The 18,500-nt window shown below is 45.3% G+C and overlaps 1 protein-coding gene across 1 annotated transcript in view; it reads left to right on the top strand.

Annotated features, from left to right (window-relative positions):
* Positions 1-18,500, top strand: part of LOC145359438 (lamin-B3-like) — a 48,588-nt gene that overhangs the window by 23,137 nt on the left and 6,951 nt on the right. Inside the window, 2 exon segments of the mRNA XM_080213986.1 lie at positions 9,714-9,839; positions 16,622-16,842. Of these exon segments, the coding sequence (XP_080070112.1) occupies positions 9,714-9,839; positions 16,622-16,842 (347 nt within the window).

Genomic DNA, 18,500 nt, shown 5'->3' with positions numbered 1-18,500 from the left:
GAAGGTAAAAAGGAGAACTTCCATTCATTTTTAGCAATTATAAACTTGAGTTTTAAGAGCGTTGTTGCATTTACCTCACTATACTGAGGCTGAGTCAGTGTCCTGAAAAAAAATACAAAAGTCCGAGGTCACGTACCAACTGACTTAAGAACAGCTTCTCCCCTGCTGCTGCCACACTTTTGAGTGGACCTACCTCATATTAAGCTGACCTTCCTCTACACTCTAGCTATGAGTGTAACACTACATTCTGCACCCTCTCCATTCCTTACCCCACATGTGCTCTATGAATGTTATGCTTTGTCTGTATAGTGCGCAAGAAACAATACTTTTCACTGTGTACCAATACAAGTGACAAATCAAATCAAAATTTACAAAACATCTTCTACTGAGCTCTGATGAAGGGTCATCCAAACTTAACATTGGCTCTATTGTCTCTCCACAGATGCTATCAGACCTGCTGAGATTTTCCAGAATTTTCTGTTTTCCAGCATCTGCAGTATCTTTTATCTTCTGTTGCTGCTGTCCTTTAGTTTTCAGAAACTTCTGTCACCATAAGTTTGGTTGTCACGTAATTTTTTTCCTTTTCTCTGCCATGTTAAAGATCAATATTTTTAACTTAAAAACATTAGTGCGAAGAATTCCCACTAAACTAAACTAAAATAAACTGAGGGATATCGTTAAAAAGGGTCAGCCCCTTAAAGGGCAACTGCCTTAAACAAAAACAAATCACAAATGAAACTTAAACATCAAACTAAAAGTGTCAGTAATACACCCTAGTCCCTACCAAAGACCTCGGTGATGCTCGTGAACTCCGCATGCTCCCTCTTTAGGGACGTCCGACGCAAATGTAGCTGCAGTATAAAGCATTTCACCACGTTGTGTGCAACTTTCAATCGATTAGTAAACAGCATTGGTTCATTCAGCCCACTTGAATATGGCTTATTTTGCATAGGTGTGGGAGCCACTACTCAGCAAACTAGTGCAGACATGGAGCAGTGGAGCCCACTGCTTTTTCAAGAAAGGTCACCTTTGACTAGAGTATTGTAAAAGGCTTTCGTTATACATAGAGCAAATTTGATTCTTTATTTGTGAAAATCAATGTGTGTGTAATCAGAAAATTACATTAAAATTGTTTCAGTTTGTTGTTTTCTTTTAATCGTAGAATCCCTACAGAACATTCAGCCCATCGAGCCTGTACTGACAGCAACCCCACCCAGGTCCTGTCTCCTGTAACCCCACATGTTTACCCTGCTAAACAACACCCCCCCCCCCTATAAATGGGCTCAATCCAGCATGGCCAATGCACCTAACCTGCACAATTTTGGACTGTGGGAGGATACTGGACCACCCGGAGGAAACCCACACAGACACGGGGGCAATGTGCAAACTCCACACAGACAGTGACCCAAGCCTGGAATCGAACCCTGGTCGCTGATGCTGTGAGGCAGCAGTGCAAACCACTGCCACTGTGCCAACCATCGAGATGCAGACAGGGTCAGCAGAGCTGCTATTCATTGCCTGTGCCTAGTTGCCCTTTAGAAGTAAACCACACCTTCATGAACCTCAGCAGTCTATACGGTGAAGGTTGTTCCAAAATGCTATTAGTTAGGGAGCTCTGACCAAGTGACAGTGAAGGAACAGTGATTTACTCTCGAGTTGAGATCATGGGTGGATTGTAGGAAAACATCAGATGATGGCGTTAATGTACCCTAGGCCTTTATCACAGGACAATCATTTTCAATATTGTCAGACTGTTAATTCCTTACAAAGAGGGAGGTAAATATTGTCTCATGATGTATGCTCTGTCATACTGCTGTTCTCACTGTGGTTCACTCATAGCAGAATACTCTTCTCCCATTCTCGGATGCATGAGCACAGTTGTGTGTGTGTGACCTCTACTGCAGAAAGAGGTACCTTATAGAATTGGAAAAGCCTGAGGGGAATAAATCCAACTTTGTAAAGACTATCAGATGTAGAAATGCAGAGATGCCAAGAACAGAAGCACGAAGTCACTCCGAGAGAGCAATGACTGAAGGGATAGGATAAGAAGCAAAGGCATTTGAATTGATTCTGGAATTCCAGCGTTACTAGTCGCTGATTTCTTTTACTGTCGAGTCATCAAGATGTGCTTGGAGCAGAATCAATCTTGATGCGATAGTGCTAACTGTCTTGGCACATTATGGACTGGGTTGACCTTGCAGTGACATCAGCTGTGCTGTCGGGAGATTGCTGGCCCTGTCGATTCTTCCTGTCATTATTAATCGGCAAACTTGTTACGTAGCCCCGTAGAGGCAAGTTTCCATATACTCCACCTGATGGTGATAGGAGGGATTTCTTTCAGGGCCTTGTTTATATGAATATCTATGTTGTAAGGCAACCTTTCCATTGATGCTTCACTATTATCAGGCAGCAGGAAAAAAGAATAAATTGTTTTGGTGTTTCCATACTGTATTCAAACATTTTAAATGATCTGGAAGCGATTGTCAAAATTTTAAATATCATAGAACCTGACAGTGAAGGAGGCCATTTGGCCCATTGATTCTGCACCAATCACAATCCCACCCAGACCGTATCCCCATAGCCCCATGTATTTACCTTAGTTAGTCCCCCTGACACAAAGTATTGCCAATCCATCTCACCCACACATCTTTGGACTGTGTGAGGAAACCCACACAGACACTAGGAGAACATGCAAACTCCACACAGACAGTGACCCGGTATTGAACCCGGGACTCCAGCGCTGTGAGGCAGCAGTGTTAACTGCTGCCCCATCTAATGAAGGTGGAAACTCGGTGATTTCCATTGGTTTGGAAACCATGTGTCCAGATTCTTTTTCTCCCCTGAATTTAACCCTTTACTCTTCAACCTCCTCCAACCCACCCCCCACTCTACCCTAAAAAAAAAATTAGGTTGCAATAAATTTTATACTGTGATCACTGGGAAGGCATCATTAGTAGGGTTGTTCCAGGGCTTCTGCCACTACTGGTTCAAAAATATGGTTGCCTCACCTAAATCCATAACTCCTGAGTGGCCCTACAGAAGCTTTATTTTCAATAACTGGGGTCTCGGCTACTTCACTCTCTGCATTAATGCATTTGATGAAAGAACTACGTGTAACTTATCCAAGATTGCTGAAGGTGTAAAGCTAGTGGCAAAGTAAGATGGAGACAGTGTTTGGAAAACAGTCGTGATAGATTACACAAATTGGCAAGAAGGCAGCAGATGGATTGTAATGTTGGGAAATGTGAGGTTATTCACTTCAGTAGGAAGCGTAGAAAAACAGAATATCTTCTAAATTATGAGAAACTGTTAAATGTTGATAAGAAAACAAAAATTACCCAACAGGTTTGGCAGAGTCTGAAGTGAGGAGTAATTTTAATGTTTCAGGTCAACAGCAATGAGAAATGTGGAGGACTCCAATCCAACCTCCCCACTTCCATAACCATTGTAATTGAAAAGCAGTTAGTGTGGGAATCACTCTTTCCCAAAAGCATGATAGGGTTCCCCTTGACCTCTCAATCCACTCCACCAGCCTCCATTTTCAATGGATCATCATCTGCCATTTTTCCATCACCAAGATGATGCCCCCACCACATTTTAAAGTTTATTTATTAGTGTAGGCTTACATTCACACTGCAGTGAAGTAATTGTGAAAATTCCCTAGTCGCCACATTCCAGCGCCTGTTTGGGTACACTGAGGGAGAATTTAGCATGGCCAGTGCACCTAACCAGCATGTCTTTTGGACTGTGGGAAGAAACCAGAACACCCGGAAGAAACCCACGCAAACATGGGGAGAATGTACAAACTCCACACAGACAGTGACCCAAGCCAGGAATCAAACCCTGGGTCTCTGGCGCTGTGAGGCAGCAGTGCTAACTACTGTGCTGCCCCTTATCTTTGTTACATTTTTAAAAGGGTTGCAGATTGCTTCAAGAGCTGATCACATCATTTGATGGTGATGTTATTAGGCTGCTTGCAGAGTCTGCTAGGTTTGTATTCTGTGGTGCAGTGAACATCCTTCAGTAAAACCTATTAGTTTGAATCTACGTGTGTAAACCACGTCTTTTCGTTTTGTTAAAACACACAACTGCTGATGTAACTAAGACATTACAGTCTTCCCCTTTCGTTTTTAGCATCCTGAAGGGGGACCATTCCATCTACGGCACTCTGGTCAACTCCTCAGTCACCTCTCTGTGCCCTTTCCATGCAAGTGATAGAGGTGTAACACATCCGATTTGACTTTCTCCTTTCTCTTCATCCAAGATCTCAAACACTCTTTTCAAGTGAAACAGTCATTTGATTGTACTTTTTGCCACTTAGCAGACTGTATTCTCTGATTACAATGTGGCCTCCTCTACCCTGGGGAGACTAAGCACAAAGTGAGCGACCACTTTGCAGAACACCTCTGCTCAGTCCACACGTGTGAGCTTCCTTTGAGCAGGTTATTTCAATTCTCTACCTTGCTCCCACTCGGACTTTCCTGCCTTGACCTGCTACCATGTTCCAACACAGCTCAGTGGCAGTGCACCTCTTGACTGGGCACTTCATGGCCTTCTAGGGCCCAACAATTTTGAATCATAACCTCTGACACATTTTGCTTCCTTTCCATCAGTGGGTTTGTTTTTCTCTTGTTTCTCTTTTTATTTCCTTTTCACTTTGGTTTTCTGATGGCAGCTGTTCAAGATTCTGCCATTCACACCACCTCTAGACACAGAGCCTGCAAAGGGATATGACAGATTACGCAAGTAGGCGAGAATGTGGCAAATCTGCAGCATGATGTCGGGGAATGTGAGTTTATGTACTGTAGTTGGAAAAATAAAAAGAATGAATATTTTTCAATTGGTGAGAAACTAAATGGTGGCAATAAAACAGAAAATGCTGGAAATGCTCAGCAGATCTGGCAATATTTCTGGAAAGAGAAATAAAGTTAGCACTACTTGACTCATTACCAATCCTCAACACCATGAACTCTGCTGTCATTTAATCTTTATTGCCCTGCACCCAATAGCAGAGCCTCCTTTCTGTTGCTTGTCCATCACCTCCCTTTGCACTCGTTCAAAGCCTAATACAGTTCATCTTATTTATTTATAAGTAAGGCTTACATTAACACTGCAATGAAGTTACTGTGAAATTCCCCTTTTCTAACATTTCTAACTTTTCCCAGTTCCAATGGAAAGTATGAAGTGAATTTTTGGGTGCGAGAGTGGATGTAGACAGGGACCTGGAAACACTGGTTGGTGCAGGTTGGCATGCCAGTTTCCCAATGCCATTCTTATTAGAGGAGGTGGGTTCAGAGTGGCAGGACTACCAACCCCTGTGTAGCAGGTGGGTTCATCAGGAATGTTGATAAGTGCCTTTTTTTTAAGTTTAAAGTTTTGAAAATGTTGGTGAGTGGGCACCTTATGCTGCTTGTTATTTGCCCATCATCGTGGCTTGACGATCTTTCCAAGTTGGAAGGCTTTTGATTGGTATTTCAGCTGCAAGAAGCCACTTTTGAATGGAACTACCTCACGCTTAGCTCTCCGTCCTGGCTATGACTATAACACTACGCTCTGCACTCTCTCCTTCTCTATGAACTGTATGCTTTATCTTTATAGCATGCAAGAAAACAACACTTTTCACTGTATATTAATACATGTGGCAATAAACCAAGTAACTGACATTTTCAATTGGAAAGGAAACCTATCTCCATGCAAGATGGCTTGATGAAAGTCCCAATGAGTGACTGACCGACCCCGAAAGTCCCGAAATCTGTGTCTCACCCCACCCCGATGTAAATGCGTAAATTCTGATTCTTTCGCCCCAAGTACTGCTAGACCTGCTGACTATTTCCAACATTTTCCATTATTATTTGCCCTGCTGTTGGTCTCTGTAATCCTAGGGCTGTATTTCCCTTTGGAGAGGCAGGGCGCCACATGGGGACATCTCCGTGACGTATTCCGGCAGACTTCTTTTGTGTGGGCTGGAATACAGGCCAGCTGGCTGTTTGTGGAAGGGATCAGCGAGTTGGGACAATTGAAGCCCCACTTAGGGGGCATTGTGTGGCAGTGTTGTATGACAGAGTGGTATCTGTGGTGAGCAGAGGCCGCTCTCCTGGGGCAAAGGCCAGAATCCCGTTGGGGAGGCGATGGCCTAATGGTATTGTTGTTAGACGATTAATCCAGAAACTCAGCTAATGGTTTGGGAACCCGGGTTCAAATCCCACCACGACAAATGGTGGAATTTGATTTTTTTTTAAAGTCTGGAATTAAGAATCTACTGATGACCGTGAAACCGTTGTCGATTATCAGAAAAACCCATCTGGTTCACTGATGCCCTTTGGGGAAGGAAATCTGCCGTCCTTACCTGGTTTGGCCTACATGTGACTCTTGAGCCACAGCAATGTGACTCTCAACTGCCCTCGGGCAACGGGGGATGGGCAATAAATGCTGGCCAGCCAGCGACGCCCATGTCCCACAAATCAATGAGTTTAAAAAAAAAATGATGGTCGGGCCATGTGGGGTGAAAGGCTGCACCACCCCCCAACCTTCCCCCCCCCCCACCCCCCCCCAACCTGCTGATTCTTCCCATGGAGAGTTTTCCCTCCAATCCAATGGCCATACCAGCTTTGGGTCTCTTGTATTTATCTCTTCCTGAGGGCAGTTCCATGTTGAGGTGCCCTCGTACTCTTCTACTTGTCTCTGCAGTGCTCTCCCCTCTCAACGGGACTGATGGCCTGTTGTTGCTATGGGTCACTGCGGAGCGGATGGTATTCTTTCCCAAGAAGCCACCTTTTACAATTAATGTTGTATTTTTGTTGTGATTATCACAACCATGAAGTGAAGTAATCTAACAATGAGTTTGCACACATGGTCCCATAAGTTGCAATGCTTTTACGATTGGCTAATTTATTGATTTGTAGAGACCAAGTGCTATAATCTATCACTGCAATAAAAACACATCTATCACGTAGCAACAAACTAGTGAAACTGAAAAGACAATTTCACCGACAGAATTTGTGTTCTTTCCCTGCCCATGATGAATGAGGTTTGTATCTAAAAGGTGTGTGTGTGTTTACTTACTTTGATTGTCCCAATTTAGATAATCATAGTCTGCTTTTAGTGAGCTTTAAAAAACAAAGGTGATCACTGGCCCCAGGTATTTACTCTACAATCAATAAAATAGCCCATCATTACATCATTGTAATTTGTGGGACTTTGTATGCACATTGTTTCCTTTACTACTTTATGGTTGTGATACTACATCAAAAGTACATCATTAACTGTAAAGTTAATTATAGAATCCGACAGTGCATAAGTAGGTCATTTGACCCATCGAGCCTGCACCAACCATAATCCCCGCCCCAGGCCCTATCCCCATAACCCCATGCATTTACCCTAGCTAGTCCCCCTGACACTAAGGGGCAATTTTAGCATGGCCTATCTACTGAACCCACACATCTTTGAAATGTGGAAGGAAATCAAAGCACCTGGAGGAAACCCACACAGAGACTGGGAGAATGTGCAAACTCCACACAGACGGTGACTCAAGCCAAGAATCGAACCCAGGTCCCTGGCGCTGTGAGACAGCAGTGCTAACCAGTGTGCCACCTTGCCGCACCATGCGTTTGTTAAAGTTGCAAGCTCTTTCTGTCCCGTCCCATGTCAATCCTGGCATATAATTAAAAGAAAGAAAGACTTGCATATTATGGGGTGATTGCTGAACATCTGTAAATGATCTACTCTTTAGGTGTAGCACTGTCGTAACATCAGAAATATGGCAGTCAATTTATACACAGCAAGCTCTCTCAAACAGCAATATAATAATGAATGCACAATTTGTATTTGTGATGTTGATTGAGGGATAATTATTGGCCAGAACGTTGGGAAAATCTCCTGTTTTCTGAAAGAGTGTGAACAATATATAATTTCATATATATGCTTTTATATATGTGCTTTTATGTTAAGGAAGGCAGATGGATTTCAGTTCCATGGAGGTGATTTAAGGGCCTAGGTTCCTAGAAAATGGATTTATGTTGAAAGATCAGTTTTTGGGTTTGGTTATTAAAAACATATGATAAATGTATATTAATACATATGCTAATCTTTATTATATATGGTAAATGGATGTGAAAATGATAAATCTATGTGAGGTCTTTCAATCTCTGAAGTGAAAGGGATGGGTTAAAAGGCTTCAGAAATTTAATGATTTGGGGGGAAAAAAAGCAAAGTCGGAAAAACTGGCCTTGCCGAGCGACAGTGTCACGCAACAGAGATGGGGAAGAGTTCCATGTGTGTTAGAGAGTGAAGACTTGGATTTCTCAGCTCTTTAGAAGGGAAAAGTACAAGGCTAGTGGGCCAGTAGTTAACTGGATAATCAGTTATAGGACTCGCTAAGGTGATCAATTTAACAGTGCTGCTGCTGAAAGAGTGAGCTTAAACTGCAGTTGATTTTGGATGTCACCTGGGGAGAGATGAGAGTTGGGTGTGTGTAAGCTCAGGAATTCACCAGAAGAGAGCAATTTGCATGTGCGCCAGTCCCAAGCATTTGTGTCAAGATGTCGGTAGCTCTTCACTGGTTTCTGTGCCTGTAAAGGGGTTGGGTGAGATTCTCTGGCCTCCTAGTTACGTGTTTCCCACCAGTGGGAGGTGGAGCATTGCTTGCTAGCATTGAGATTCTCTGGTCATGCCCGAGAATCCTGTCTGTGTGAATAGTTGTAGAATTCCAGCCATTGTTGGGTGCAGGAATATTGGAAAATTGAATCATCATCTTTAGGGTGGCATGATGGCACAGTCGTTAGCACTGCTGCCTTACAGCACAAGGGACCCGGATTCGTTTGTGGCCTCGGGTCACTATCTGTGTGGCATTTGCACTTTCCCCCCATGTCTGCTTGGGTTTCCTCCAGGTGCTCTGGTTTCCTCCCACACTCCAAAGATGTGCACGTTAGGACAATTGGCCATGCTAAATTGACCCCACTGTCAAGGGATTAGCAGGGTAAATATGTGAGGTTACAGGTCTTGAGCCTGAATGGGATTGTGGTTGGTGCAGACTCAATGGGTTGAATGGCCTTCTTCTGCACTGTAGGGATTCTCTGATGTTATGTTTGTGTTGAGATCTTTCCAACCATTCTATTTGATGTAACGTTCAATTTCCTTAATAAATCTTTTATCCTCTATGTTAAAAGTCCATCAGCAGACTCTTGTGAACTTGTTCAGTAACTTTCCTACAAGGTTTCAAAAGCAAAAAGTTAGGATCTATCAGGCCAGGTTTTGTTCTGGGATCTGTCCAGTATTAAATCAATTGGGCTCAGAACAATAGCACCTTAACATCTTTTCTGTCAAATGAGAGAATACGTTGGGCCTTGACTTAATGCCGCAGCTGAAAAACAGCCCCTCTGGCAGGGCAGCATTCCCTCAGTGTTGCACTGGAATGTAAGCCTTGATTTTTGTGCTGGAGTCTTGGAATGAAACTTGAACACACAGACTTGAGACTCTGAGAGTACAGCCAACTGAGCTGCAGCTTATAAGCTAAAGCAGAGGTATTTCAAAAAAACATGCAACATATCGTGTTTTTTGTGCCCTCAGGAAATCCCAAGTTGTTGCACATTGGACGTGTTTGAAACGTAGCACTGTTGTAGAGTGTATTGTCGGAACATCATGCACAATTTGGAACCAGCAATTTATTTTCTTCCCCCTCATTCTCACTGATCTCTTTCTTTCTCTCTGTATAACAGCTGGAGAGTTGCCAACAGTCTGCTGCAAGGAACAGGGAGCTGGCTGAAACTGCAAGGGAAGAAGCGACAGCGGCAAGAGGAAGGGTGGATTCTGTATTATCGGAGCTGCGTGAATGTCGCAGTAAGGTAAAACCTCCGTCTATTCAAAACGAGCAAGCAACCAGAACTTGTGGGGTGGAAACTTAGGACAATAGAATGATCATGCAGCACAGAAGGAAGCTATTTGGCCTATTTTGCCTTTATCAGCTCTTTGGGAAGAGTTATCAATCCCAGAACTAGGGGACATTGTCTAGAAATTAGGGCCAGTCGTTCAGGAGAGATGTTAGGAAGTATTTCTACACGTACAGGGTGCTGGAGGTTTGGAAATCCTTTCCACAAACGGCTGTCAATGCTCGATCAGTTGCTAATTTTAAATCTGCGACAGGTAAATTTTTGGTAAGCAAAGGTATTAAGGGATATGGGCCGGGGCAGATATTTGGAGTTATGCCACAAATCAGCCATGATCTCATTAAGTGAGAGTATGGGCTGAATGGTCTAATCCGATTCCTATGTTCCTGCCCTTCCCCAGATCCCTGGAAGTATCACTTTTATATATTTAATTTGAGAGTTACTTTTTAACTTGCTTTTACGATGCCTTAGGGCCTGTTTTCCAGTTCATTATCTGTTGCTTAAATTTCTTTGCTTGCCCTTGATTCTTTTGAAATCTGTATAGTCCAGTTACTTATTCTGAGCAGAGGATAAATTCTCTTTGGATATTAATTGGGTGGCATGGTGGTTAGCACTGCACTCTCGCAGCGGCAAGGACCCAGGTTCGATTCCTGTCTTGGGTGTCTCTGTGGAGTTTACACAATCTCCCCGTGTCTGCGTGTGTTTCCTCCAGGTGCTACGGTTTCCTCTCTCAGTCCAAAGATGTGCGGATTAGGTGGATTGGCCACGCTAAATTGTCCTGCAGAGTTGCCCCATGATGTCCCAAAGACATGTAGGTTAGGGGGATTAGTGAGGGTAAGTACATGGGGTTATGGGGATAGGGCCTGGCTAAGATGCTTTATTGGAGAATTGATACAGACTCATTGGGCTGAATGGCCTCCTTCTGCACTGTAGAGATTCTGTGAATGAACATTTTGATTACCAGGTATACTTGAGTTTTGAATGTACTGCAATAAATTGGACAAAATGATATAGGAATTCTCAACTGAGGGTGGCAGCTATCTACTGGTCCATAAGAAGCTTTCAAAGCGGCTCCAAGAACTAACAAATTGAAGCTTTTTTTTAATGCATCATCTCAGTCTGCCACCTATTGTGTACTTCTTGTGTCTCTCAGATTGCTGAGTTGAATCTGGCCAATTTTGTTATCTGATTTAACAGTGCTTTGGATGTGTGATGCTGGTTAGTGATCACTGGTGGGGTGGGGGATGTCACTGTGCCTCACAATGGGGGAGGCAGTGGTATAGTTGTACTGTCACCAGGACCAGTAACCCAGAGACCCAGCGTAATTTTTCTGGGGACCTGGGTTCGAATCCCACCACAGCAGATGGTAAAATTTTAACTCAATAAAAATCTGTACAGTCTCTAATGATCATGAAACCGTTGCCCTCGGGCAACTGTGGGTGGGAAATGAATACTGGCCAGCTAGTGACGCCCTTGTCGCACAAGTGAAAAACATATCAGGTTGATCTTGTGCTGGGTTTGCACTAAGAGGGAGTTCATTGAGGTTATCAACAGCAGAGAGCTAATTACAAGAACAAACAAAGAACAAAGAACAACCCAGCACGGGAAACAGGCCCTTCGGCCCAACGAGCCCGCACTGCCGCATCACCCTACACCTATTCTACCCTGCATGTCTACGAATGGAACCCCTAACTTAGCCAGATTCAGGGGAGAATAGTGTCAATTTGGTAAAAACCAATCAGCCTAAGAGCACATCTTTGGGGTGTGGGAGGAAACCGGAGCGCCCGGAGGAAACCCACGCAACCACAGGGAGAATGCACAAACTCCCACAGACACAGGCCCAAATCCATGTATCTGCACAGCTAGCAGTGCTAGTCACCGAGCTGTTGCGGCGCCCGTCTACCGGTCCAGGATCAAGCACACACACCGACACAAAGTACTAGGCCACTCCCGGAACTTCCAAGAGCAGCCCACGCACGACCCACCGTGTGCATGCACCTCGTTTGACACGAGGTGGACCTCCTCCTACAGAATAAAAAGACAAAAACGTTAATCTTACAAGCTTGCTTTTCCGGTGTCTCCCGAGGTTCTAACCTTATTTAATAGCCCCTACCATAACCCTCCATCCTCGTTTCACTCGTGTCTATCTAACTGAACCTTAAACGAGTCCAACGTTCCTGCTTCCACCACCCTACTCGGTAGCGCGTTCCATACCCCCACAACTCTTTGCGTAAAGAACCTTCCTCTCACTTCCAAATTATACCTCTCCCCCCTCACCCTTAAATCGTGACCTCTCGTGTTTGTACCCAGTCTAGGGAGCAGTCTCTCACTATTAACTCTATCTATTCCCTTCAGTATCTTATATACCTCTATCATGTCCCCCCTCAATCTCCGTCTTTCCAAGGAGAATAGTCCCAGTTTCTCCAACCTTTCCTCGTAACCCAGCCCCTCCATGCCAGGCAACATCCTGGTAAACCTCCTCTGCACTCTCTCCAGAGACTCCACGTCCTTCCGGTAGTAAGGTGACCAGAACTGGACACAGTACTCCAAATGCGGTCGAACCAACGTTCTATACAACTGAAGCATTAGACGGCAGCTTTTATACTCTATACCCCTTCCTATAAAGGCTAACATTCCATAAGCCTTCCTAACAACCTTCTCCACTTGTGACGCAACCTTCATGGATTTGTGAACCTGCACTCCCAGGTCCCTCTGTATTTCTATACTCCTAATCTGTCTACCTTTAATCACATAGCTCCTCTCTGCATTATTCCTTCCAAAATGCATCACCTCGCATTTGTCAGGATTAAATTCCATCTGCCACCTATCTGCCCAATGCACCAACCTATCTATATCCTGTTGTATCACCTGACAATCCACTTCGGTACCCGCCAACCCTGCCATCTTGGTGTCATCAGCAAACTTGCTGATCACACCACCTACGCTCTCTTCCAAGTCATTTATGTATACTACAAAGAGGAGAGGTCCCAGTACTGAGCCCTGCGGCACACCACTGGTCACTGGCCTCCAGCCTGACAAGGTCCCCTCCACAACTACCCTCTGTCTCCTATTACCCAGCCAGTTCTCAATCCACCTAGCTACCTGGCCTCGTATCCCATGCGCCTTAACCTTTTCTACCAGCCTACCATGAGGGACTTTGTCAAACACCTTACTGAAATCCATATAGATGACATCAACGGCTCTCCCATCGTCAACCGTTTTTGTCACCTCCTCAAAGAATTCCACCAGATTCGTAAGGCAAGACCTCCCTCTAACAAAGCCATGTTGCGTATCCCTAATCAGATCGCAACGCTCCAAATGCTCATACATCCTACCCCTAAGTATTTTTTCCATTAATTTCCCTACCACCGATGTCAAACTCACCGGTCTATAATTTCCAGGGTTATCCCTACTACCTTTTTTGAACAGCGGTACCACATTTGCTACCCTCCAGTCTTCTGGGACCTCACCTGTGTCCAAAGAAGAGACAAAGATTTGCGCCAGAGGCCCAGCAATTTCATCTTTCACCTCCCTAAGCAGCCTGGGATAAATACCATCAGGCCCCGGAGCTTTATCCGTCCTTACGCTACCTAAAACCCCTAGCACTTCCTCCCTCGTAATAGATATTTCCTGCAACTGATCCTCAGCTCCCTTCAAGAGACCGCACGATTCCGAACCCCTCTCCTTCGTGAATACCGACGCAAGGTATTCATTCAGGAGCTCCCCCATTCCCTCCGACTCAATACATAACTCTCCACTCTTGTCCCTAAGAGGACCAATTTTCCCTCTAACTACTCTCTTGCTTCTAATATAGGAATAAAATGCCTTTGGATTTTCCTTAATCCTACCAGCCAAAGCCATTTCATGCCCTCTCTTCGCCCTTCTAATTCCCCTTTTTAGCTCCCTCCTACTCTCTCTATATTCCTCCAGCGCACTCACCATACCCAGTCATTTCGACCTAACATACGCCTCCCTCTTCTTCCTGACCAAGTCTTCAATACCCCCTGTAATCCACGGCTCTCTAATCCTACCTTTCCCATCCTTCCGCTTAACCGGAACATACCTCCCCTGCAACCATTTCATTTTGCCCTTAGAAGCCTCCCACTTGCCAACTGTGGACTTGCCAGCTAACAGTCCCTCCCAGTCAGTGTCCTGCAGCTCCCTCCTCATCCTGCTATAGCTCGCCTTTCCCCAGTTCAGCACACTTCCGCTCGGCCGGCACTCGTCCCTTTCCATTTTTATCCTAACGTGGACGGACTTGTGGTCACTGTTAGCCACATGTTCACCTACCTCTACCTCACCCACCTGCCCCGGCTCATTACCCAACACTAAATCCAGTATAGTCCCTCCCCTAGTCGGACTAGTTACATACTGCTCTAGCGACCCTTCCAAAACACATTTCACAAACTCCTCTCCCTCCGTACCCCCAGCTCTAGGCCCCCTCCAATTCACTCCGGGAAGATTAAAGTCACCCACTACAACCACTCTATTCTTCCTGCACCTGTCCAAAATGCCCCTGCAAATGCCTTCCTCCACCGACCTCGGGCTGTTGGGTGGCCTATAGTACACCCCTAGCAATGTGATCTCTCCCTTTTTATTCCTCAACTCCACCCACACTGACTCAATCCCTGTCTCTTCCATATCGTCCTCCCTCTGCACTACTGTGATGTTTTCCTTTATTAACAGTGCCACCCCTCCACGCCTCTTCAACCTTCCTCTGTCACACCTAAAACACTTGTACCCAGGAACATTCAGCTGCCAGTCCCGCCCTTCCCGTAACCACGTCTCCGTTACAGCCACCACATCTAACTGCCTCACAAACATCAAGGCCCTAAGCTCATCCGTTTTCCCTGCCACACTCCTAGCATTGAAACAGACACAGTTCAACCCACGAGTGTCCCTTGGAACCTCCTTCTCCCTGATAATTTTCTTTTCACCCGACTCTCTCCCAGCCACCTCCCCACCCCCCTTCCTTATTAGTTTAAACCATTCCTGAACACCCCAGCTAACCTCTCCGCTAAGACACTAGTTCCCCTCCCGTTCAAATTCTCCCCACCCCTCCTGTACAGTTGCCCTTCTCTCCTAAACACCTCCCAGTGATCCACAAAAGTAAAGCCCTCTACCCTACACCAATCCCTCAACCATGCATTCAGCTGCATGATCTCGTCATTCTTTGCCCTGCTAGTACTGGGCAGCAACCCAGAGAGTGCCACCCTGGAGGTCCTGCTCTTTAGTTTGGACCCCAACTCCCTAAATTGCCTACGGACCTCTACCCTACTCCTCCTTCCTATGTCCCCCTCCCCTACGTGTACTATGACCTCTGCCTGGGTCCCCTCCCCTTTCAAAGTTCCCTCTACCCTTTCCGTTACATCCTTTACCCCTGCTCCAGGGAGGCAGACCACCATCCTGGAGTCACGCTTCTGTCCACAGAACCGCCTATCAATACCTCGGACCCTCCCATCCCCTACCACTATCACCTTGCCAGCCCCCTTCTGTCCCTCTAAGTCAGTCTGGCCCTCCTGCCTATCTTTCTGTGCCCCTGTCGACGAACCTTGGGGGGCCTCTGGGGAGGCCGGGGGACCCTGACTACTCTTCTTCTTCCTCTTTCCCCTCCTAACAGTCGTCCACCCTTCCTGCTCTTCAGCCCTTGGGACCTCTTCCTGCTCATGGTTCCCAGCCATCAACTCCTTGTTTTCCCTGACTAGAAACGCATCCTCCAAACGCCCCTCGAGTTGCCTGACCCAGGCCCTCAAGCGCTGCAGTTCTAAACATTTACTGCAGATGTGGACCTTGGGGACACGTGACACCACCAGGAACTCCCACATGTGGCACCTGACACAACTTGTATTCCTCCCTATATTCCCTGCCATGTCCCAACCTCCTGTAAGTGCCCCTTCTCTAAGCCTACTCTCGCCTAAGCCCAGCGAGCCAAAGCCCTTCTCACTCAGTTCCTGCTCACTCCGCTGCCCGCTCCCGACGCTGCCCGCTGTATGCTGCTACCCCTTTTTTATACCCCCCGCTCCCCCTTAACGACAATCCCCTCGCCTAACTTCCGGTACGGAAGTAAACTACACTTTAACAAGCCCCGAGAACCGGAAGTACAGGAAAAAAGCGGTTTTCAATTCAAATCAGTCAGTCACTCACCACAACCACAGCCACCAGGTTCAATGCTCCGGAGAAGAATAATTCTTCAACTCATTAAGTAAGATTTGAATAAATAACCAGTAACTATAGGAGAACTAGCTCTTTACACTCTTTCGTTGATGGGGTGCCTTTAGTCTTGGTGTTTAAGGTCTGGTTTAAGTCACATCCTCTGTTAATGTGTCTCTGACACTTGTGGGAAAATAAAATTGCATCCAATTTCTGATTGTCAAAGGGATGGAGTGAATGTATGATTGGATTTTAAATCCCCTGTAATAAATAAAAGTAAGAAATGTATGTGTTTGGGATAATCTTCCTCATTTTGACCAAATTCAGAAGCTATATGGGTTTTTTCACATTTATGAAAGCACTTTATTATTGCTTAACACTGCTGCACTTTCCCAAGATACTTTCTCAAATTGAGTTAAAAATAAAAAAAAACTAGTTGGAATAGTTTTTGCTTCTACAGATGCATTTCTCAAAAAGATTCAGTTGGGGCTTGAATATGACCACAAGAGGGATGCTTTGTTTTTGAGGAGTTTTCCCTGTTGTTTTTGTTCTCTTTGTTATTCTTCCTTTTCTTTCTTTTATTTGCTCAGAATTCTGTTCTGCAAAGGGAAATTCAGGATCTAGAGGCAATGTTAGATCGTGAGAAGGCAAAGAACCAACAGCAGATGGAGGAGAAAATCGATGAAATCGCTGAAATTCGTGAGAAGTTGCAGAAACAGACGGAAGAGTACAATGACCTAGTTGGTGTGAAGCTGGCATTGGATATGGAGCTAGCTGCTTACCGGAAGATGGTGGAAGGAGAGGAACAAAGGCGAGTTCTTTGTGATTTCTGCTTTGTTCACCTTAAATTTGCATTGTTCGGTATAAACCAGCCTCCCATCCGTTGACTCTGTCTACATTTGCTGCTGCCTCGGAAAAGCAGCTGGCATAATTAAGGACGGCGCGCACCTCAGACATTCTCTCTTCCATCACCTTCTGTCAGGAAAAACATACAAAAGTCTGGGGTCGCATGCCAACCGACTCAAAAACAACTTCCCTGCTGCTGTCAGACTTTTGAAAGGACTTACTTTGCATTAAGTTGATCTTTCTCTACACACTAGCTATGACTGTAATACTACATTCTACAATCTCACATTTCCTTCTCTATGAACAATATGCTTTGTCTGGAGAGCGCAAGAAACAATACTTTTCACTGTATGTTAACACGTGACAATAAATCAAATCAGTTGTGATGTATAAGTCAACTCGACATATAAGATGATCCAGTTTTTCCAGCCCAATAATCAGGTTTTCGTAGAATCCCTACAGTGCAGAAGGAGGCCATTCAGCTCATTGAACTGTACAAACGACAACCTCCACCCTATCCTGTAACACCTCATATTCACCCTGCTAGTCCCCTTGACACAAAGGGGCAATTTTATCATGGCCAATCCACATGAACCACACATCTTTGAACTGTGGGAGGAAACCGGAGCACCCAGAGGAAACTCATGCAGACACGGGGAGAATGTGCAAACTCCACTCAGGCCAGAATTGAACCTGGCTCCATGACGCTCTGAGGCAGCAGTGCTAACCACTGTGCCACCATGTTACCCACAATATACTTGTATCAGTCAATATATCCCCACCCTCAAATCATGGACTGTTGTATTCTCATCAGAACTCTGCCTTACTTTTTCACTCATTCATGTAGTAATCACTAAGTGAGATTATGAGCAGTTCGTGGGCAGCACGGTGGCACAGTGGTTAGCACTGCTACCTCACAGCGCTAAGGACGCAGGCCTCAATTCCTGGCTTGGGTCAATGTTTGTGCAGATTTTACACATTCTCCCATGTCTGTGTGTATTTCCTCTGGGTGCCCTGGTTTCCTCCCACAGTCTGAAAGACGTGCTGGTTAGGTGCATTGGCCATGCTAAATTCTCCCTCCATGTACCCAAACAGGCGCCGGAGTGTGTCGGTTAGGGGATTTTCACGGTAACTTCATTGCAGTGTTAATATCAGCCCACTTGTGACGCTAATAAATAAACATATCTCCACAACTTCACGTATTTACCCTGCTAATCCCCCTGACACTAAGGGACAGTTTAGCATGGCCAGTCCACCTAACCTTCACATCTTTGAGTCAGTGATAGCATTTAAGTGGGATGTTTTTCTCTTTTAATCCACAGGTGATTTGGTCTGCCTTGTTGGCCAACAAGGGGCATACACACGATGGGTCATGCGAGGGCTGTTCTTGGATGTTTCGAGAGTTGCCTAGTGCTTCACTTCGTTAGTGTACGCTTAAACTGGACCAGATGCTGGGCAACACGATAGCTCAGTGACTATCACTGTTTGCTGTGCAGATACGTGCATTTGGGCCGGTGTCTGCGGGAGTTTGCGCATTCTCCCCGTGCTTGCGTGGGTTTTCTCCGGGTGCTCTGGTTTCCTCCCACACCCCAAAGATGTACTCTTAGGCTGATTGGTGTAACA

This window comes from Carcharhinus amblyrhynchos, chromosome 28 (assembly GCF_965287045.1).
Source record: "Carcharhinus amblyrhynchos chromosome 28, sCarAmb.v2.hapA, whole genome shotgun sequence".
Taxonomy (NCBI): Eukaryota; Metazoa; Chordata; class Chondrichthyes; order Carcharhiniformes; family Carcharhinidae; genus Carcharhinus; species Carcharhinus amblyrhynchos.
The sequence above is the reverse complement of the archived record's forward strand: the minus strand, read 5'-3'. Positions and strand labels throughout refer to the sequence as shown.